General features: G+C 39.4%; 1 protein-coding gene across 1 annotated transcript in view; it reads left to right on the top strand.

The window, feature by feature from the left end:
- The first annotated feature begins 74 nt into the window (after positions 1 to 74).
- bcar1 (BCAR1 scaffold protein, Cas family member) overlaps positions 75 to 18,265 on the top strand; it is a 47,672-nt gene continuing 29,481 nt past the window's right edge. The window contains 2 exon segments of the mRNA XM_032546929.1: positions 75 to 549; positions 8,757 to 8,804. Of these exon segments, the coding sequence (XP_032402820.1) occupies positions 538 to 549; positions 8,757 to 8,804 (60 nt within the window). The 5' untranslated portion in view covers positions 75 to 537.

Raw genomic sequence — 18,265 nt, 5'->3', positions numbered from 1 at the left:
ATCCTGTGTTGTTCTGCTGTATCTGCCGCAGATTGCTCGGCCCCTTTAAGGCTGGACCGGATCGTCTCTGTGGAGAAGCGGACGGCAGCACGCAGCGCGGCGCGGAGCGGCGCAGCTCAGCGCTCTCATCCGCAAACAGAACACTGCACATCTGAACTCAGCAAACCCAGCTGCGTCATATTCCATTTTTTCCCCCTAAGCGGCTGCATGGCTAGCTGAAGCATTCCGGGACAAACGGCAGGGCGGTGCAGGGAGACCGGACAGAGGAGAGAGAGCGCACCGGCTCTGCTGACAGGCGGACGCATCGGCGCTGACGCATATCCAAGCCGGGGCTGCGCACATTTCCAACACTTACTCCCAACCCCAGCACATCCTGACGTGTTCCTGCTGCAGGGGAGTCTGTCTTTCCGGATACTTCACTATGGGCCGCTCGGAGGACTGAACCGCAGGCTGTCTGCCTCATTTTGTCAGATAAAAGTAGCGGCGGAGGAACCAACACAGCGGGCGTTTTAAAGAGAAAAGTGACAGCAGCGCAAGATGTCTGTTCCTGTAAGTATCTCAGCCCCGAGGATCGACATATGCATGCCAGCCTTCCTCCTCCACTGCCTCTCATTAGCAGTCCACAAAGGCAGATACTTGAGGCTGGAGAGCAGCTGACAGCTCCATCACACACCCTGTTCCACCTCACTACAGCGGGCACTCAATAGGACTCATATTCGGCTGCTCCTTTACTGAATAACAGCAAAAAAATTATGAATATGTTATAACACACTAGTGCTGTTGTAATGCAGAGGCAGTTTGCCCCTGCAGCCCTGTGCCACGCTAACAGTCAGCCTGAGCAGCTAGCTGCTGCTGTTGCTGCTGCTGCTGCACAGCCTGCTGGTTATTAAAGGAGCAGTTAGGCCATTTTACTGAGGCTCTGTGCTGGAAGCTCGACTGGCTATTTCCGGCTGACCTGCCCTGTCCTGTCAACACGATCAGCAGCAGCTGAGGTTCCAGTGGGTTCTCTGTCTCTGGAGACTGTCTCAGATCTGCTGGAATCAGACGCTGCTCGAGCTTGTTGTGTTCCTCCTTATCACATTCCACAGTATCTGCTTCACAAACACTGCCTGGAGGCTGGAACTGTGGGCCTCATATGTGCTTGTGTGAGAGAGGGAGTAGGTGAGATGCCCACTTGTCTGCATGTCAGAGTGTCTTTACATGGAAAAGCATTTCCATTTAATGCATGAGGAATGATCTGAGTTCTGTTGATAATAATTGGTGCAGCAATCTGCTGCATGCAGTGAAAATGCACTGCTTTCCTAAAGCCACCAGGATTTTTTTATGGAGAGGTTGGGATCTGAAATCCTTAATACCTCAGCTTGATTAAACAACCGGAGAGCGCCCCAGAATCAGAGTTCTACCATGTCAGCCTGAAAAATGTCATGAGCTTGTATGAGCTTCTAGAAACCTGTAAAATGCCTTCATGTTTCAATCCGATGCTTATTTAAATACAGCTCTAGGTTTATTAATATCCTTTACTTGCTGGAGTTTTGAATTATCTTTAAGCTTGTGCTGGTTGATGCATTTTAACACCAAGGATTTTAAAATCAATTACTTTGCCATGTAGTAGTTGGAGTCAGGCCCATTTATGCATAATTTTGTTAATTTGCATATTTTAATATCTACATTTATAGAAACTTCCCTCAATTTAAAATCAATTTCACAAAATAAGTCGGAGTGTGAGTTCAGTGGTATATAATCAATACCAATGTATTGCTAATACTGATGACATTTGACCCTACTGAATTGTCCATCATAAACTTTGCACCAATTTAATTAATTGTTGTGAAGTGTCAGAGTGGGACTGGGGCTGACCTGTATTGTGGTCTGCAGTCACTAACCAGACATTTGAAAATGAACTGGAAAATGTTCTGTTCCGTATACACACCTGGAGCCACGTCTGTGTTGTGTAACAACACACCAACAATCCTACGAGCCTGAATTAAATACAGTTAAATGAAGTGAAAAAAGAGTGAGTCAGTTTCTGGATTCCAACACAAACACACAAGTCATGACGAGTTACCAGCAGAAGTCAGATACAAATCAGAGCTGTTGAGTTACAGACATGTTTTATCAGGATTATTGTCCTCCATGTTGAAATCGTGATTATTTAAATGACTACCCACTGACTTTGGAAAAACATTGTTTTTCTTGAAGAGTGAATTTGTCAGTCTGTTAAAATAACTAAGTATTTATATAAATGTTGAATAATAGATTTTTACACACACACACACACACACAAAGAAAAATTAGTGCCATTCCACATTATCTTGAAATAAATTTAAAAAACATTAAAATATTAAAAGTAAAGCAAAATTAAATAAATTAATTATAAATTAAATAAATGATCAGTTATATTCACCAGTTTATTTAAAAATGTGAACATATTTTTACTGAACAAATTTTCTCTAATTTCAGTTTATGGAAACTATATTCCACACATCTCAGTCATTTTCTGTATCAGTGAATCTGTGTTCATATTCCAGGTTGCACTGGGTTGTTTTGTAGACAAGTATTGCACATCATGGTTTATTTCATTTCCATCTTTAAATGCAAAGTGTTACTGTGCAATTGAACTGTCTCCTCTTTTCTTTCTAAGCGCTTCCTGTTCCTACCGGCTGTTTGAACTTTAAGTGTGAAATCTGCGCACTCTCATGTACCTGAGGTCTCAGATTAGACCATCCATCCATTATCTTATCCCTAATGGGATTGCTAGGGGAGCTGGTCCCTATCTCCAGTGGCCAGAGGCGGGGTCACCAGTCCATCATAGGGACAGACAGAACAAATAATCATGCACTAACATCTAAGGAGACATCTGTTGACCTGATTAGTCAAAAACATTCAATGCTCTTAGACTGTGGGAGGAAGCCAGAGTACCAAGACAAAACCCACACACAGGGAGAACATACAAATTTCAGATTGACCCCAGGCTGGGATTCGAACCCAGGACCTTCTTGCTGCAAGGCAACAGTGCTACCAACTGAGCCACGCAATTTCCAGATTATACCAGAAGAAATAATTCAAAGCTGCTGCATACAAATTTTATCCAGAAACTGTCTGATCGGCTGCTGCTGTATATTTCCAGTCGTGTTTCACATGTCGTGTTTCTGGATTATAGAAGTGGATTATGTCCACATCCTATTCAGAAGGAGAAACTGCTAGAAGTTGGTTAATCCTTACATCCCTCACATGAATGCCCCAAAACAGCTCAGCTGCCACCATCTATGTTTCTAGTCTGATCATTTAATCAGAAAACAGATCAGTTCTGCTTGTCAGCATCACTTTCCCCCGTTACTGTGTCCATCCAAAGGCTCAGCTGTTGGTCCTGTAAAGCATGTGTGATGCGCATCTTCTATTCTTTGGTTGGTTTGGGTTTTCTCTGTTATATATTAACTTGAAGAAGATGATGTTAGTTTTAACAGCAATTTTTTCAACAGTGTTGGAATGGAATATGAGATGTTTATGTGAGGTAATGGTTGCTCCATATTCCAAAGTTGATGCATAGATTTGTATATATGGCAGCAGTGTTGATGTAAGAACACAACATGGTTTGTGTCTCATATTTAGCTCTCCCACACTGGGGAGCATTCTAACTTGGCCCACATGCAATAAAGTATCATTGACTAACCATGACTGTAAACCTGTGCAGTCATTATGTGCAACGAGGCAGTTAAGTTTTCCATCAATATTGAATGTTCCAGTAAAAGCAGCTCATGTGTTTGTCAGAGTGTTAACTGTCATGTGAATCAACACAATATTCAGGACAAGGATTCATGTTTTAAATGAAATTATTCATTCATCCATTTTTTATCTATATTGCAGTTTTTAGCTTAATTCCTTTATTCAGAATTTGCATTGGACCTATTTTGGTATTTCAGTGTGAAAAATGTACTATTAGTAATTTATTGAAGATCTGTAAAACTTGGTGATGGAGCACAGAACTGTCTTCCTATGATTAACCTGCATAGGAAAGCAAATCATGAAATGAAAGAAGGAATTCGTCACAGATGTGTGTGGATGCATCAAATCTTTACTAAGAAAACCTTACTTCATCAAGTATCAGTTTCAAGGCTGTTTTGCGAGTTTTTTCACACTGCCTGATTTGTCCTTGAATAACCTTCTTGTCAGTGATGTGTTTTTGACCTCTTGCCCCTGACATGATGGGGCCACATGGTTAACACACGGCAGAGACGCAGCAATATATACAGGAACAGGGAAAAGGGCACCAGAAGGGCAGACAGAGCCAGGGAATAAGCAGCATAATGAAGATGATGATGATAATGCTGATGATGATGCAGTCGTACTCAGCTTCTAGCAGGATATCTGCTGTATTTGGAAATAAAAGCTGGTCCTCTCATGAACCACTTCCTTGTGTTTTCCAAATCACACAGTGTTCTCAACACATAATCTGAGTTTTCTTCTGCAGCCGTACAGAAAACAAGTTAAACTCTCTGAAGGAAATATGTGAGATTGAAACATGGAGAATTGTAGAGATTATAATACTGGTTCCTCTTGAATAGATGAGCTGGACTTTGTTCTGGAGAAAACCTCACTCTGATGTCTCTGAGTCGCAAACAGGGAATTCAGATGTTGTGTTGTTTTAAGATGAGATTTTATCAAGGTAAGACTTTTAGAACTAAACAACAGAACAAAACATATCTAAATGTTCTGTGGCTGACTGATTCTCAGTGTTAGTCTGGCCAGTTTTAAGCTTTGTCTGTTTTCCATCAACATCCCCTTTTATTGTTTCTAAAGCTTCAGTAGCTGCCTGCAGCACATTAAGACATTGGACATTGATATTGTTGCTTCCAGCTTTAGCATCTGTTGCTCCAGAATGTTTTATCTTTCAAACTGAGTAGTTATGACAGCTGACAATAACAACCAACAAACCTGATATTCCAAACACTGCTTTACTTTATTATGTATGCACACACTGATTTTGCAATGGTTATACATTATACAAACCTCCCCTTCTCTTTGTTCAAATTTAACCTGTAGCTTCTCTTAAAATGTGAGACTAGGAACTGAAGACTCCTAACCTAATCATTAATATGAATAGATTAAATTCATCATTGCTTGTTTCCAAATATACTGCCAGTGAGCAGGAGACAAGCTGCTGAATGGTTCTGTTACTTCTGACACCTCTCTGACCATTGTCGGCTCATCTGTGTGATCTATAACTGTCCAGATCACACTGAGATCTTTCACTGACATGTTGGAAGATTTTGTCAGGTAATGTGCTTAGAATCCACAGCACCAACCTCGCAATGCTTTAGAAGTGGGAACATGACAAATGTTGTCTAAATGGAGCCTTTGAACAAAAATGTACCTCATTTTGTTTTCTGTTGATGAAATAATTAAATTTGCTAATTCCCTGTAGTTTTTGTACAAACAGGTGTAAGTAAGCAGGGGAAGGCTAGGTTACAAGTTGTAGGTGACGCTGTAATTAATATGCTAATAATGTTATGACTTATTCAGTTTAGTTCAGGTCATTTTTAAAATGTTGATTCAATCAAAAGTCTTCTCAAGGCACTTAAAGGAAACGGCTCTGATGTGTACAGGGAAACATGCAGTCATGTCAGTCCAGTCTTATAGACAGCTTCAAATTCAATACAGATGTCCCCAGTTATAAATGAATATGAAATGTGATGAATGAACCAGAACTAGTTTAGGTCCAGTTCTACCTAATGGTAAACAGCACTGCTGATAGTGCATATCATGAAGACCTCTGACTGCTGAAGCTATTGTTCGGCCTGTAACATCCTCTCTGAAGCTGACATGGATGCTCCTCTGGCACATTTCCACAGCTGACATGTTGTCCCTGCAGCAGCAGCTCCCCCAGGAGGGAGATCTACAGAGATGTCTGCGAAATGCCTGATGTAACATCAGCATAAAGTATTCACTTTATTAAAATCACAACTTTGTTACATTTCTGTTTCTGCTAACATTTTTCGGTGCTGAATTACTGTGTCCACGTCGTTCCGGAAATCTTGAGATTCTATTTAAATTATTTTCCTAGCTGCAGTTCTGTTCCTCTCATTTAATTTCCGTTCTTTTCTTTTGCGTTTTCTTTGTAGTGTCCATATTAAATATTCAGACGGATAAAACGATCTGCCCCTCTGCTATTTTTGTCACAGCCGTTCTATTTTTAACTAAAACTAAATCTCTCATGAGATATTTTCACAGCTGAAACAACCTTTGATTTTCAAATAGGAAACAGGCTCATATTTTTTCAGAGCCCTGCTGAGACCGAAGGATTCTGGTCGAGTTCAGATGCTCAAATTCATTTAGCCGACGGGTTTGGCACATTAAACATTACTTGAAAATTCTGAAAGAAAACGTTTACAGCAAGGCAGAGTGTTGTGAGAAGGACCTAGATTGACACAAAGTAACTTGAAATATGGATTTGATTGCTAGTGCAGTGGTTTCAGTAGCTGCTACATATAATCATGGAGAAGATTACTTCCTTATCAAAGTGCTGGAATCTGTTTGGAGAGCCATGGGAAGCAGCCAGTGAGCGCTGATCCCAGCACTCACAGGAAACGCAGCATTCCTTTGGCCAGACAGAGATGGAAGTTTGGGATATGAGCCAGACTGCACTATGTGTGGGGGTGCGTGTGTGTGTGTGTAAGTGTCATATACTTGTGCACCACTTGTGCAGTACAGAATGTGCATACTTGTCTCTGTACTTCTCTGAAATATATTCTTGTCCTCAGTGGAGAAGTGTGGCTGAAAACCAGGCCAGCCAGGCCAGCCCCACCCCCCACTGGCCTTACATAACAAAGAAATTGCAGTTTTCCAAACTTTTAGAACATCAGTCTAGGTCCTTTTGTCCCCATTTGTTTGTTCCAGCATGTTCTTCTGTGCTTTATAAATTGTTCCTGTTGTACTGCAGTGACAGCAGTGGAGGACAGCTTAGAGTCAGCAATGTGACGATGTCAGATGCGCAGTAAGAGCCTTAATCTTATTAACGTTTGTTCAGATGTTGTGACATTTTAATACGTCTGTGTTTCCAGGGATTGAATTCAAACTTTTTACTTTTTAAAGAATGAATGTAGCAGCAAACAGATACCTACAGACAGAGCTGTATACTTAGTAATGAAAGCATGATTGACTGTTGACAGGGTAGCAAACCTCTAATCCAACTAGCTCACCAGGCCCAACTGGAAACATTTGGTGTTTACTTGTTTTGGTGTGTGTGTGTGTGTGTGTGTATCTTTACCTTTCTTTGTCATGAACATCTTCATTTTTAGGCTTTGTTAACACTGAAGCTGTTAACAAATCAAAAATGATTTATTCTCTTCTTGATAATCAGCAGAAAACTCTTTTTTAACATTACAACCCTATAATGGTAGACCTGATTTTTTCATGTTTTATTTTTATGAATGTTATTTGGTGATGAGCTCTAACTCTTTGAGATTTCATCAATATAATCATAATGAAACGCACATATACACACACAGACAGGGGAGAACTTACAAAAGTGCACCCCTTCATGCTGTAAAAATCTAGGAGATCTAAATCTACCTCCTAGATTTAGGCCTAGGAGGTAGGTCTAAATCAGAATCAGCCAAATTAATTAACATCCAAATCAAAAATATGACAGCAAAGTAATGCAAACAGGTTTTTTCTTCATTTGTTTACAGAGCAGCTTGGCGTTGTGTTGACTCCACACGTGGAATAAAGTTCTCCTGTTTACCAAGATGAACCTCTTATCTGGGTTTTGTGCCAACATGTTTTCCTCTGCTCAAAATTTCAGTTTAGGTAAATATTGAGACTTGGTGTGAAGCCAGGAGTCAGCCGAGCTTTTTAAAAATGATTTCTCTGTCTTTGTTTCTGGTTTTTCCCCAAAACAGATTTCTGGCATTCCTTCAACATGCTGTAAAATTTCACAACATGGAGTGTTGTGCTGCACTATATTGGGACTGAATGCTAATTAGCCTACTCTACTTCTGATGGCCTATAAAAAGGCTGCAGAGCCTCTGAAGGCTACTGAGGGAATCATGTGTTCTTCTTCACAGATTCAGCTGGATGGATGTGTTTATTTACTGATGTTTGTAATGCTGCGTAGAATGGGACACGTTACACATAACAAGTGGGATGTTAGAACCAGTAACAAAACAGAACTTGTGGGGATGTGCAAGGAGACCAGCTGAGGTCAAAAGGTCAGCATTTAAATGATTTAATCAAATTTTTTTTCCAGTTTTATTGTTGGTCTGAAATACCATACATCAAACAGATTTATGTTTCAGTTAATCTTTTACCCTAAATATTATTTAGTAAATCAGGTTCTGAAGAATAGGAATTTACTTAATGCTCAGAAAGTACAGCACACAGTTAGTTGTTGGTCCTGGTATGTTTGTTTGATCCATTAGTCAGTGATGGATTCACAATTTACAAAAGAAAACCCATATTCAGTTTCTACAAATGCCCTGTTTTTGACACAATTGTGTATTACTCTCAATGTAAAATATAAACCTTTAAACTTAAACACATAACACCATTATTGTTGAGTGAGTTGGGTAGAGTACAGCCATTTTAAGTGTAAAATGGTCTTTGACTAATCTTGGAATTTTTCTTGACTTTCTTTGCAAACCGATAAAGGCAAGCAAATATTATAAAACATTAAAACATTTTATTTCCTAAACACTTTATTTCACGTTTCCTGAGCTCACAGATGTATTGTGTGTTCTGTGGACGTCCCTTTTCTCCAGGTGCTCTGCAGAATGTTTGACTGCCTGCAAGGGGCACCACAGGTGGAGGTAGGTCTTCAAGCATGGCGTGACAATTTAACTCCTGTCATCTGCCTTGAACTGTCCTGTCTTATCTTGGGCGTCAGGCTGGGGGAGGCGGAGGGAACCGGTCCTTAGAAAGATGAGCAGCACAGAACATGAACTCTGAGCAAATCTCAGCTGTAGTCCCAGAGAGTGTTTTATTTTGAAAACACTACTTATTTCATATTATAGATTCATAAACCTCAAAGTTATTACCACCAATCATTTGATCATTAAAATCAGTTCAGTTTCATATTCTTTAGTCCTTCCCAGTCAGTCCTTAGTGGATTACTTGACAGAACTCAATCATTGTAATCTGCCATCATTTTAGAGAAGGTTAAACCAGTCAAACAAAACAGGCAGCAAATATTTAACTTTAAGAACTTTAACTTTATGGAATGTTAAATAAGTTCGAGCTGAGGCATGTACACAAAGCCCAGCACAATTTTTATTTCATAAGAAACATTTATATTTTATCTTTCAAGTACCACTGTATTAGTAAAAACTTGACATCTTCAAGCAAACAGGTTGAATAAAAAGCTTTAAACTAGTGAGAAAATGGAAACAAGCCTTTAGGGACTCCTGAGTGATTTTTCAAACATAAAGCCATCAGTGGACATTTACTTGACCATAACAAAATGCACACACAGTTCCAACAATAACTAATGATCTGCTTTTTCTGTAAATAAAAATAAAGATGAGTGGAGTCTGGTCATTATGTGTCCAGTTACACATTTTCTCAAAACATAGTTAAAACAGACCATAATTAATATCTTAAGTTTGTACCATATTATGTGGGGGGATATTGAGCTCCATGGTGAGCTCCACCATGATAAACCGTACATAAGGCCCCACTTTAATGAGTGGTATGAGGAAAATGCGAGGGTATCAGAAAGGAAATATTTTTAAAGCTGTAAAACTAAATGGCAAATTGTTAAATAAAAAGGATAACTGGAGAGTTTTATTATCTATTATTTTTTTATGGTAAAAGGATTTGTTTTATGGCAGCAATATCCTGGGTGGGTGCGTCCTGCACATGTTACCACTCCATCATAGGGCAACACAGGACAGACAACCTACATGCTCAACAGATTTAAACCTGAGAGCAGGAGAAAAGCCACAGAGAGAACATGCAGACTTTATACAGAAAGAGCCCCAGACGTTTTGGTCCAGGGCAACAGGTCTGGACTTAAAACAACACAATACTTTCAAAAATGCTCTCCAGGAAGTGCTTCATCCAGAACCGAGTGAGGGCTGTGTGACGTGTGCTTCTCCCTCACAGCCAGCTGCATGGACTGGAGTCAGAGTATTAATTTACTTCAGAGTAAATTAATACTTTTAAGACTGACACGTTGTTGTGTTTGAAATGTCACTAAACAGCTTCAGTGTAATATTTATTGCTCGGGATGCTGTGAAGGCTGTTAAACATGCATAAGTGAAAACATCACTTCCTCCATACACTCTATTCTAAAAGAACTATTTGTTGCAGCTCCCAGAATCCTTCCTGACTGAAAAAAGTTGAATTTCTGTATTTAGCGTATGCTGTTAAGTTGTAATGCTTTATGTCCTGTGTAAGTAAATGAGATGTGTTTAGAGAACTAATATTGACCTTACGGGTTTGCTTTGTTTCTCTACATCCTGAATTCATTGTTAGAAGCTGAGTCGAGCTGCACAGCTGCACACTGATCAGAGCCTGATGGGGAGGTGATGGATGCATATCCATGACTGAGACATCTCTGTGGAAACCATATGTACCATCAAATATATTTTATTTCACAGCTTTTTGCATAATAATAGTAGGCTGTCTCAGTGTTCACTAGATTCTGTTGGTTTTCTAAAATGGTGAAGTCATTTAAAACAGTTCTAGCGTGAGCTCACAGCTTTTTAAGATGAAAAACACAAACTGTGCAGGTCATAGGGTAACTTCAGCTTCAACATTCACTGTCAGACATAAATATTCCTCTACCAACTTACATTGGATCAGCTGGTTGTGGCACATTGGTAGGTGACTTCAGTTTTCCTTTCTGGAGCGTTTGATAGGCGGCAGTGAGAAGTCCATCAGAATGAGGAACAACCAGAGATTTTTTATTTTCCTAGAATTTCTGTTTTCAATACAGAGTATGAGGAAAGGGCTGCAGTCAAGGTGTGATTATTTATTTCATGATATGTCTTTCATTTTTACATTGTTTCTTTTGGGTTGCCACAGCAGCACCCCCTTTAGCAGTTAGTGGCCTAGTCAAAGAGCTGGCCCCAACAATAATATTAATGTGAACAATAATTATTTTAATGCAACTGATACAGAGTTGAGAGTGAATCCACTTTGAGGGCGAGTTCCAGCATGAAGATGTAGCTTTAATGATGGTTCTGATGCAGAAGTAAAAGCACAATTTATTTTACTCCCACTTTTTGGCTCTAGAGGAGGAATAGTGGTGAAAACTGATTGCAGTCAGCTAAGCTTCTTTAAAATGTTGTTACAGAATAGAAAGTGACTTTTTTTCTGAGCTTTTAATGCTCCAGATTTGTCCATTTTTTATTGTCAGTATCAGCGATCAAAACACATTAAAGAAAACTGTTCCGGTTTTGACCACTTGCTGACTGATTGGTCCATAACTAAGAAATACTCAAAAGACTAAAACACTTGATTTCTGCAACCCTGTTTACCTGTGAATTTCAAACATTTGATGTCTACTTTGCTCATCACCTGCATGCTGTGGGTGAGTTGCACTTGCTTCATGTGGTCCATATTCAGTGAAATCAGTGCTAAAACAATAATGCAAAATTTACTAAATATTCCTATTTATTGTATTCATCTAATGCCAATTTGACAAAAAAACATATTCGTAATATTTCTGAGGCTATGCTAAGGACACTGGCTCAATCTGGACCCTCAGATGTTAATCAATGAAACTTTGTTTAAACCACAACCAAAATCTCTGGATCCCTGTAAGCTTCATAAAAGCTGGGAAAATGTAGAATTTAATGAACACAGTTAATTAGCCTTTTACAGCAGACCTTTGGTATTGTACAGTGACATGTTTCATCATAATGACTCAACCACATCTGAATGGTTCCTACTGTGCAGTGAACTGAGTCCCATGATAAAGGAGATTGCTCTGGTAAAGACTGTTGACCTTAGGCATGCAAGCTGGAGCGAAATGATCCCAGATGCCTGTCATGTACAATGCTTCTTTCATGACATTTATGGTACAAAAAAGTCAGTGGAATCATAAATATGGCTGTTCATGTTCAGAGAACAATATAGATATGACACTAAACTATCACAGTCAGTAAGCAGCAAAATGTTTTAGCTTCAGGAAACATGCATGAAAAATGTAAAGAAGTTGCATTTGACAAAATGTTTAAACTCTAGGAAACACAAAACCTAAGCTTATTGGTCGCTTTTAGCTACACCTTTTAATTGCTTGTTAACCAAAATAGCAAATCAGCCAATCACATATCTGAGTGCATTTAGGCATCTAGACATGGTGCAGATCAAAGTTCAAAGTAAGCATCAGAGAAGAGTGAAGAGAGAAATATGCTGTGTGCCGTTATTAGACTAAGGAAACATTTTTTGACCTCATCCAGTGGACCGCACAGAGGATTTTCATTGCGGTGGCTGTGAAAGTTTCAGTCCCATCAGTTTTTTGTGATTCAATGATTGCAAAAATTCATGCAAAATCAACAGATCTCTGCAATACAGCATAATTTTGAGTTTATTGCTATTTTTAAGCAAAATTTTTTAAAAACATAAGTTGAAGTGATGGCAAACTCCAACATTTGGGTGGCAATATTTCTTTTACTACACTGCTTCCTCAGCATTACTTGATATAAAGTTATAGCCATTGATTGATATGGCGAGTTACAAAAACTGAGCTATTTAAGTTCTATTTAAGTGGAACGTTTTGGTCAGATTTACATCTGCTGCAAAACTTGTAACATTTCAGAAAAGGAACATTAGTTCAATATTACGGTGATGCTTGGTGGCTGCTTTGTTGTTCATAACCCACTTGAACCATGTAGCGCTCTCTACTATGGACACAAATTCCAGTCATATATTTTGTCCTTGTAAATCAGACCATGTAGTTGTGACTTGAGGTTTTTATTGACTCCAGTGGCCTTTATTTGAGAGAGGTCAAACAGCAAAGTGGGTAATGACAGAGGGGGAAGACATGCAGTAATCATCACAACCTGTGACGGCGCATCGAGGACCAAGGCCTGATTACCTGGGTTGTGCTTTACCCCTGCGTCACCACAGCAACCTGTGACTTGAGTTTTATAGCCTTATAAAATAAAATGTCTGAGAATTTAGATACTGATGTGTCCATGAGTATCTAAATATGTAATGTTGTGCTTATGAATGTGTAGTTGCAAATACACTTTGCCACCTGCTAAACTGGGATGTATGAAACTTTATCTTTGTGCATCCATGCATAAGAATTCATATGTGTAAAAAAGATTTTTCTTGTAAAAAGTGATTACACAAGTTACATTATTTTTGTCAAGGTCTGTTGACAAAAGCAAAAAATTTTGTAAGACTCAAATTCCCTCACCTGTGTGCAAGTACAACTTTTGGCAGAATTCTCCTTCCTCTCAGCCGATTAGGCAGTGCTGTCAACCAGAAATGTAAAAGTTTGCTGAGGTCTGATGCAGGTCAGCACCAGCTCTGAACAGGGAGAGAGGAAGACAGGAGGAAGGCTAGTCAGGAACTTTCATCAGCCACCACTGTTTTTAAAGCTTAAACAAAAAATTGTCCTGCACACAGAAAGATGGCAGTGTGAGTGAAGATGTCCTTCATCTGAACTGAGACAGAACAAGTTCTGCCTCCCTACAGAGAACATTAGCATATTCAGATTGTCCCTGACCTACATCTTGCAGAGTTGTGTCTTTTTGTTCTGCACAGTGTTGGTGTGTGTGGAGGTCAGTTTGACATGGAGGGCTGTGGGGCAGTGTGTGTAGGTGTGTGGTATGATCTTGTGGATAGTTGGCAATCGTGCAGTAAGGACCAGACATAATAGAGCTGTTGTCGACATGGATCCCAGGCAGTGGTGGCTGAAGTCAGTTGGCTCAGCTTGACTGGGGGATTTTTTCCCAAAATGCATCTCTGTGGCATTTATCTACCAAACATTGTTCATATTTCAAAGAGTCAGGGTTTAAGAAAGTGAAGATAATCAACACCATCTAACTTCATGTGTCTAAAATTTATCCCTAATGATAAATATCTTGGCTTTAACTACAACAATAAAAATATTCTGCTGCATCTATTTAAATACATTATGCAACTGGTTGCCTAAATTTGTATACTTATCAAGCAAGACTGTTCTTAGTTTAAAGTTTTTCCTTATTTTGTTACATGAAAAGGAAAATCCAAGTGAACTTAATTCTGTCAAGTGGATCAAGCAAAACTGAACCTTGTATTAATTATTCAACTTTTTTAATGCAGTCAGTGAAATTTGCAAGTACACTGTAAAATCTTCAGTTAACTTAATAAATCTGAGTATGTTGTAATAACTAAATCAACAACCAAAGGCTAGCTTTTCTGAACTAGAAACTACTAGAAAATATTTGATTGAAACAGTTACTGGCTCCTGCTTTTCATTTGTGTCTCTATTCAAACTTTGATAAAAAATATGGAAACATTAATAGCTTGTTCACTTTTTTCAGTAAATCCAACACAGTCATTTCTGCCTGAAGCTACAACATCAAGCAGAGCGGGGTGGTCATGAAAATGAGCATCCAGCTCACTCATGGTTCAGTTTCACGTAAATGCTACAGACTAGCTAAAAAGCGCTCTACTGCTCTGAAAGTAGCTTCTTTCTTGATAAACTGACTACATAGATGAAGCGCTGGAGTCTACGTTTTCACCTAAAGCATCTTAAAACTAATTTGGTGACAAATAAATAGATGGTTTGTATATTTATTTGTATAGCTTCATTTCACATCTTCAGTTTTGAGGAACTACAAATATAAAAAGGTTATAATTGATCTTCTGGATAGTTCACTTTGCAATATGTATAGTCCAGTTATGGCCTAAATAAAATCAGTCATGCTCATTTCTATACCATATTCATTTGGTGAGATCTGGGACTCATTTACAAATGTAGGTAATTATCAAAAACTGATCAACATAGCTGACTGTAAAAGGCCGATATACTGTTTAGTCAGTTTTCTCTACTTTGTTTCTTTTAAATCTATTTTTTTAGACTTGTTTTTCATCTGATTTCAGAATAGTCACTATAGCACACTGTAATGACAAAGTGAAAACATATTTTCAGGCACTTTGTAAATTCATAAAAAAATGTAAGCATTTAATATCATAGAGACAAAAGTATTCACACTCTTTTGAATGAAGAAGTGAGGTCAGGTACATCTTACATCCATACTTGAGATGTTTCTGAAACTATCCACCTTTATCACGTTCAGTTGATTGGAAATAATTTTGAATGGGACGTTTGTCCTGATAAGGTCTCACAGTCAACACTTTACATTAGAGCAGAAACCAAACAATGGAGTCAGAGGAACGTCCTGTAGACCTCATTAACTTGTGTCAAAGCAGAAATCTGTGAAAGAATAAGAACCAGGTCCAGCAGTACTGAACACTGGTCTCCCTTACTGGAAATGGAAGACGGGCCTTGGTCAGAGGGGACCACGAACACAATAGTCATTGGGGCGGAGAGAAAGGAGAACCACCCATACAGTTAAACTTCACTAACAGGAACACTCTTCACCAATCCACCAATCAGGGATTTATAGTAGAGAGGCGAGAAGGAAAAAAACTGTTGTTGAAAAGCAAAGGTCAGTTTGATTAAACATTACCTGGTGACAGCTTACAGATTGTAAAGCCAGAACAAATACAGTTATTATCTGCACTAATTAGTCCAAAATAGACATTTCTAGGCTGGACACCAAACATATTTTAAGATGATAGCAGCCAGATATAGATCACAGTCACACAGGAAAATGAGACTTAAATCCATCTGTGCACCTGAAAATATAACCTGCTTATTCTGCCCATTCAACCTGACTGATCCTGAGCCCAGAGAGAAGGCTGGGAGAAAATCCCCCAAAACCAAGAGAGCCATGTTTTAATGCAGTCAGTGAAATTTGCATACATTAGCTACGAATGTATTTTGTTGAATTTTAATTTTTTTCATAGGTTTACACCTCGACCTGAACTTTTTTGTTAGGCATTGTGATCTATTCTGTGTTTATCTTGTGGTTTAAATATTATTTTTCAGTTTAACTTAGTGTTAACTATTTCTCGTAAAGTTGAACAGACAGTAGTGACCTCCAGGTCATTTAAAGAAGAGAACACTTTAAACAGAAAATCACAAAGATCTATAGACTTAATGTGAACTAAAGTAAGAATAAAATGATAATACATAAAAATCTCTAACAGAGTTAGAATAAGCTTCTAACATAACAAAATGCAAAGAAAGTCAAGCATTGTGATTCTTTCAGGAGACACTTTTTACAAATAAATTAAACACATAGAGAAACATATTGTGGTTTTTATACAACAGGTCAGGATCTCAGACCAGTTCTGCTTTTCACCACTGAAATCTGCAGGAATATGGGAAATGCTGGTTTCGCTAAGATTTCTGCAGCAGGTTTCTGTTTGTTGTGCTTTTACATCCAGTTGATTTTTATCAGACCTCAGGCTGATAAAATGACATGACGTGTTTGCTGTGTTTGTTGGGCAGAACGTCTACAGTGCACTGACGGTCTCTCACAGCCAGGGGGTGAAAGAGAAGGAGCAGTGGGGGCATTGGGAGGGCAAAGCCATTTGCATGATAAGAGCTCAAATGACCAGTGTAGACAGGGGATACCAGGATCTGAGAGGAAGTGACGTGTCGGGTTCCTCTCTCCTCCCTCTTTTCCTCTCGCAGCGAGTGATCAGAGGAGAAGGAAGGGGCAGCAGGGGGCTGGTAGATGGGCCACGCAGCACTCTCATTCTTGTTGTGTGAGATCAGGAAGTAGTAGGATGCATCGGGATCTGGTTGAGTGCTGAAAAGAAGACAGAACCAGACTAAAGGAGCTACGGAGAGGAAAAAGAAAGAAGAGGGAGGAGGAAGGAGGGGTAAAGCTGAAGGGGTTTTCGGGGGGAACTTGAGGATCTTCCTTCAGGATCTAAGTGTCTCCCAGGGACTGAGAAAGTCCTGTCCTGGAATTACACCATCTAGCTTACAGCTCCAGGGATAAAATGAACTATTTGGTGAGTGTGTATGTGTGTGGAAAATTACTGCTTCCTCAGGGTTTTTTTCTTTCCTTGGTGTTTGACTGCATGTTATTGGTTTAGCATTTGAGGATTTGAGCAGGACCTGTTATACCTCAGCTCTGTCTGGACTGAGGCGGGGGTGGAGGGAGCTGAGGGGGGAAAAAAGACAGGGAGGAGGGAGAGAAACTGGAGTTAACTTTTTTTCTCTGTGGATTCCTACCTTTTGTTGGCTCTCAGCAGGGTGTGTGTGTGTGTGTGTACTTTGACTGTGCTGTAGTGGAATGTGAACATAAAGTTTAAAACTCCTCCCATTCTTATTAAAGGTTAAGTTAGAGAGAGAAGATCGACAGCCGAGCTAACGATGATGTTAAATGAAGGCAAAATGGAAAATATGGAAAGGAGAGACCATCCAAAGGAGGAGGTCTGAGGTGCAACTGGATGGGTTTATTACTCTGGAAAAGTGAGAAACTAAAGACAGAATGGGACAGATGGGGCTGGGGGGTATTCAGTGTGTGTGCGTGTGTGTGTTTCTGCTGACTCAGTAACATGGTAGAGAGAAATACAGATTTAATGGCCAAAGGGCAGGAGAGACGAACTCGAGTCTAAGAGAAAAGCTTCGGCTAGCTGGGAGTAGCTAACAGTCCCTGACATTCCCTGCTATTGTTTGTGAGACTTCAGTTGTGTGGTTCACATCCTGCCTCCATGTTTGTGTGTTTAGGGTAACTACACAGTCAGGAATGTAGCAGACAGGGAAACACTGCAGAGTAGATTGCTGTGAGTTGAACAAGTAATTACACGCCAGTAATTAGTGTGTAATTAATATGGGATAGCATTCCAGTGAGTTGGCACACAGCTGCTGCTCTGTCAGAGCTCCACTGCTGGCTGTGAACGGCGACCATGCTGTTCCTCATCCTTCTGTACCACTCTTAGAGACAGAATGGAGACAAGTAGGTCCATGTAGTCGGATCTTTGTGTCATGTTAATGATCCCACATCATTTTTGTGAATGGCCTGCGACTTCAGAAAAACCTTAAAGAGACCAAGAGGTTTCCCTCCAGACCACTGAAAATCTGTTTCTCTCTCTCAACAGAAACATGAGGCATATACTGATGCTTATTTACCCATTTCACTGTTTTGGTTTGAATAAGCCAAACATTTAGGAGATTATTTATCCCCTTTACAATTTTCCACCTTTTATCACACTATAACTATGAACTTTAAAATATTCTGCTAGG

The sequence above is a fragment of the Xiphophorus hellerii genome, chromosome 2 (assembly GCF_003331165.1).
Source record: "Xiphophorus hellerii strain 12219 chromosome 2, Xiphophorus_hellerii-4.1, whole genome shotgun sequence".
Taxonomy (NCBI): Eukaryota; Metazoa; Chordata; class Actinopteri; order Cyprinodontiformes; family Poeciliidae; genus Xiphophorus; species Xiphophorus hellerii.
Note: the sequence above shows the minus strand (reverse complement) of the source record. Positions and strands in the feature narration are given on the sequence as shown.